Genomic DNA, 5040 nt, shown 5'->3' on the forward strand with positions numbered 1-5040 from the left:
GTTCCAGCCCCACACTGGGTTCACGGGGCCCGCTTCAGATCCTCTGCCCCCTCCCCGCCCCTCCCCTGCTCATGCTCTCCCTCTCAAAAATAAAGAAACAAAAAATAAACATTAAAAAAAAATGAAGTGGGTGGGCAGTCCACCTGTGGACCTCTGGGCGGGCACTGTCAGATTTCAGCTGAGTCGTGAGGCACCCGCTGGTGTCCCGGAGCCTTGCGTGGTGTGACGCTCCCCCCGCCCCCGCCCCCGTACTGGCAAGTGTGCCAGGGAGTGGCAGCAGTGCTGTGAGTGCAATGGCAGCAGCAGGACAGCGAAGGACACTTGCAGGATGAGGGTGACGCTTTCAACACAGGCAGGGAGGCTCCTCTTCCGCCTGCAGGGACTTAGGAGTAGTGACTGGGAAACTGTCAAAGTGTTACTACTGTTTCCTTTTTTTTTTCTCTTTAATGGTTTTTTTTTTTTGAGAGAGAGAGAGAGAGAGAGAGAGAGAGAGAGAGAGAGCGCGCGCGCGTGCATGAGCGAGCAGGGGCGGGTCAGAGAGAGAGGGAGACACAGAATTCGAAGACAGGCTCCAGGCTCTGAGCTGTCAGCACAGAGCCCAATGCGGGGCTTGAACCCAAGAACTGGGAGACATGACCTGAGTAGACTTATCTGCTGATTGTAGATTATATTATGGTTTAAAAAGCAAGAACTGATTAAAAAAATTTTTTTTTAATGTTTAGTTTTGAGAGAGAGACAGAGCATGATCAGAGAAGGGGCAGAGAGGGAGAGGGAGACTGTGGAGCAGGTTCCAGGCTCTGAGCTGTCAGCGCAGAGCCCGACGCAGGGCTCGAACTCACAGACCATAAGATCATGACCTGATTTTTCAATGTTAACTGCTTCATTCTTACACTTACCAAGTTCAAACCCATTTATTGGTCTGTGTTTTACGAACTTCCGTTTTAATAACACCTGGGGTGTGGGGGGGGCACTCCGCGGTGACTTCATGGTTCAGGAGTGAGTGTGAGTTCTGTGACCTTGGGCCTCGTGCTCCACACGACGCTGAGGAGGAGCCTGCTTGGGATGCTCTCTCCCCTCTGCGCCCCTACCCCCCCCATACACTCTCACTCTCAAAAATAAATACAGTTTAAAAAACACATCTCCTGAGTTTTCCTTGTAAAAGGAGACGGGAGGGTAACTGCAGAGGAGACTGTGTCACACCGCAGCTGTCATCATGGACATCTGTGTCACCACCTGGAAAAACCATTATCAAATCTGTTGCAAGATATTAAAAATGGCAACACAGACCTACTTTCTTCAGGATTTAGGATACAGCTTTGAAGAACATGACTCAGTAACACCGGATCTCCACCAAAGTGGAGAAGCCAGAAAAAGCGCCAAAAGAAACTATAATTCGCCGGAACTTTCATGAGTGATTTTTAAAAAACTAATTTATGGGGAGCACTTCGAAAAATATACCAAGGTTTTCGGAGGTGAGCTTTAGGCTGAAGACAGGACGCACTGCTTTAGCCAAATGCTAATTTACGTATTTAGAATAATGTCTCCTCAGCGGAGTTCTATTTTCAAAGCACAAGACAAACAATAGGGAGGTTAACGGGGTTCAGACGAAAAAGAATCAAGAAGCATCAGTTAACACACAGAACTCAGTAGGGGCGCCTGGGGGCTCAGTCGCTGACTCAATGCGGGAGTCAGGCTGCGTGTGTTAGACCCTAAATGACAAACTATTGTTTTCATTTGCCCACTTCCATTCCGTGACCCTAGGAATGTAACTGGATACTTGTTTCTTACGATTCTGTTAAAACAGCCCCACCTGGAACAGGCAAAGTCCCCGGGTGAAAGTCATCTAGTCACCGCCCCGAGGCACCATCAAATGCTGCAAGATGGTGATTGGTCACTCTGAGCGGCTGGGCGGGGCGCTCTTCCGCGGAATCACACCGACTCGGGAGGGGCCGTTCGGCTGAGCGCAAATAAACACCTAATAACCAACTCCATTCACGTCCCTGGATTCCATTCTCGGTGACTCGCATTAGGAAATAGGGTCCAACAAGTGCAGACACCTCGGAGCCCGGAGCCTGTTTCCCATCTGTGTCTCCCTCTCTCTCTGCCCCTCCCCCGCTCACACTTTGTCTCTCTCTCAAAACTAAAAATAAACATTAAATATATTTTAAAATATAGAGAACGAAATAGATACACTTTTCATAAGGCATGATCGTTTTCTTAATGGACTTCCAATGCCAGTACACTGATGATGCTATGTCTCCAGGACTGAGTGGCTCAGTGATTCTAACACCATTCTGTCGCCTGCTTACTGAACAGCTCAAATCCTAATCGCTCGAATAAACAGCAGGGTGGACAACTTGGATCATCTGCGCAGAAACGGCTAGGTATTTCAATCGCTTGTTTGCCATATGGTACAGACGGGGGCGCGGGGGGGGCGGATTGGGAAAGACAAAGTGGCTCCACTACCGCAGCAGGTCACGGTCAACAGAACCACTGATGTCCCTTTACGTGTCAAAATAACAACAACGGGCTGATAGCGCCTGTATCCTCAATGTGGGCAACACTGCCATTACCGGCCTCTGACGGATGGAATCTGGGGTGTAGGGAGGCTGACACCTACCCAGGCCCGTTCCCCAGGGTGCCCTGCTTGGACGCCCTGCCCGAGTCCCCTGCCCCGGGTGTCTGCCCGGGTCACGTGCCCTGGGTCCCCTGCTCCGGATATCAGCCCGGGTCACGTGCCCTGATTCCCTTGCCCTGGGTATCAGCCCCGGTCACGTACCCTGGGTCCCTGCTCCAGGGCGCCTGCCCGGGTTGTCAGCCCCGGACCCCTGCTTGAGGCCCGCACCCGCGGACCCTCGAGCCGCCTCCCCCCGGCCCCCGCGGCCGCTCACCAGGTACTTGCCGTCCGGGGAGAACTTGCAGAGCAGACCGGAGAGCTTGAACGCCTCGGAGAAGTTCATGGCGGCCGCCGACCCCTGGCCCCGGGCACATCAGTCCCGCCGGGTATGCGACAACCGCCAACACCGCGGCCGGAAGTGACGCAAGGCGGAAGCACTTCGCAGCCTATCAGAGCCCCGGGTGCCCGCGCGGCATTGTGGGGCTTGTAGTTCGCGCGTTCCCGCGCCGCCGCGCCTCTAGCCAGCAGGGCGATTCCCTCCACTAGCCCGCGCCCCAGCTAGGTCTGCCCGAGAAAACGCGGGACGCGCGCTCAAATTGAATTTCAGGCAAACAACGAACAATTTTTGCGGGAAAATGTTCTCAAATACTGTATGGGACAAACTTAGCCAGAAAAGTACCCGCTTATCTAAACTGCAAATGTAAACGGGCGTCTTGTGTATCTACTTACATTCGTATACCAGTATTGACACATCTTATACGTAAATACGCTTAGCTGTAACTATATTTACATACACCTACGCGTTTGTATGTAAATATGTCATCGTGTATATACACGTATTGTGTGTTACACATGATGAATAAGTACATATTCGTTTTTTCTTTTTGTTTTGTTTCGTTGGCTGAATTGGGCAACCCTGCCTACAGGGAAGCCCTCGCCTCCCCTCGGGCACCACCCAGATCTGGAGGGAATGACTTTGGCGCTGACTCCCATTGTACCCGCGCGGAGGAGCCGGACAGCGCAGGGGCGCGACCTCGGACCCGCCCACGCAGGACGGCGCGCTCCTGTCAGCGCCGGCTTTGCGCACCTTGCTGGCGCCCCCCGAGTGCCTTGTCCCCTCGCCCTCGGGGGACCCCTGGTCGTCTCCCCCCGAAGGAGGCTTGCCCCAAGCCGGGGCCAAGCCCTGCCAGCGCCTCCGCAGCCTCCCAGGTCTCGCGGACCCAGACACTCACGCTCCGCCCCTCCCTTCTGAGAACCTAGTGCCAGCCTGGGTCCTCCCCAGGGCTCTGTGCTCCCAGCCCCCCGCCTGCAGCCGCCCACGCCCCTCACTTTGGAACAAACTGACCGGGGTTGCGTGCCCGCGTCCAGCTAGGCGGGGCCAGACTTTCCTGCCCTGGGCCAGCTCCGTAGTCTTTGGTCTCCACCACCCGCCTGAAACCAGTGTGAGCAGTAAAGGTGTGTGGAAGTGAGCCAGGCGCTCCCGGGGAACGCGGATTTTGCGGCCAGAGAACCCAGTTTGCACCAGCCCGGCTCGTACGCAGTTCCACAGGCGACACTGACGCGAGGGTCACGCGAGCCTGGGGACGCCGGCTCGGAGGCAGATAACGGGTCCCGTGAGCACCGGAAGGCAGTTCGCGGCAGGTGCACGCCACAGAGCCTCTCCAAACGGTCGCCTGCGGTCGGGTTCTCAGGTCGAGGACCCACCCAGCGAGGGTCCAGGACCGTGCAGCCGTGGATGACACTGGTCCAAGGGAAGACTCGGCCCCAGGCGGGTCTCTGGGCGTAGAAAGCAATCCCGAGTGCACGATCCACGTGTCGCCGTGGACACCCACGCGTACCTGCGCTGGCGGAGAAAAGAAACCAGCGCTGGGGGCCAGCAGGCCGCGGCCAGGGGAGGGAGGGAGCAGGGTGTGCGCCGCGACCTGGGAGTGTTTGCGTCACCCGTTACTCCCTAGGGGCCAAGGGACACAACCTCCGCCCCGGATGGGTATGGGCTGGGGCCAGAGAGTCGCTCCTAGAAGGTCCCGGCGGATCCGCAATGCCGAGCGGGGCCAGGGAGCGGCCATGACCTCGGCTCGGTGTCAGTATAGATGGCGAGCCCTCCTCGGAGTAACACAGGAGCCCCCGGGCGCAAACGGCCCCACCCAATCCCCTCGCCCTGGGGCCGCACCCCTCACCCCTGCTCCCGGCAGCGAGGGCGGACACCCGGGACGGCTCTTGCCCTGCTCCCGGGGGTCTGGGCGCCCCGCGCACGGAGGGGCCCAGCGCCGCAGGGGGCGGGAGGGCAGCCCCAGGTGTCGAGGCAATGCGGCGTCAAGGGGGGAAGCCAGGCGTCGGGACGCGGAGTCTGCTTGTCTGCCCGCGCTCGCTCCCGCGCGCCCTCGCCCGCGGCCCCAAGCTGGCCGAGGGTCGCCGGCCCCCGT

General features: G+C 57.4%; 1 protein-coding gene across 1 annotated transcript in view; it reads left to right on the top strand.

The window, feature by feature from the left end:
* The first annotated feature begins 4606 nt into the window (after positions 1-4606).
* The window catches only part of WRAP73 (WD repeat containing, antisense to TP73), a 5511-nt gene continuing 5077 nt past the window's right edge, over positions 4607-5040 (top strand). Inside the window, exon 1 of the mRNA XM_029945940.1 lies at positions 4607-4697. Within this exon, the coding sequence (XP_029801800.1) occupies positions 4607-4697 (91 nt within the window). The remainder of the gene's footprint in view (positions 4698-5040) is intronic.

This window comes from Suricata suricatta, chromosome 8 (genome assembly GCF_006229205.1).
Source record: "Suricata suricatta isolate VVHF042 chromosome 8, meerkat_22Aug2017_6uvM2_HiC, whole genome shotgun sequence".
Classification (NCBI taxonomy): domain Eukaryota; kingdom Metazoa; phylum Chordata; class Mammalia; order Carnivora; family Herpestidae; genus Suricata; species Suricata suricatta.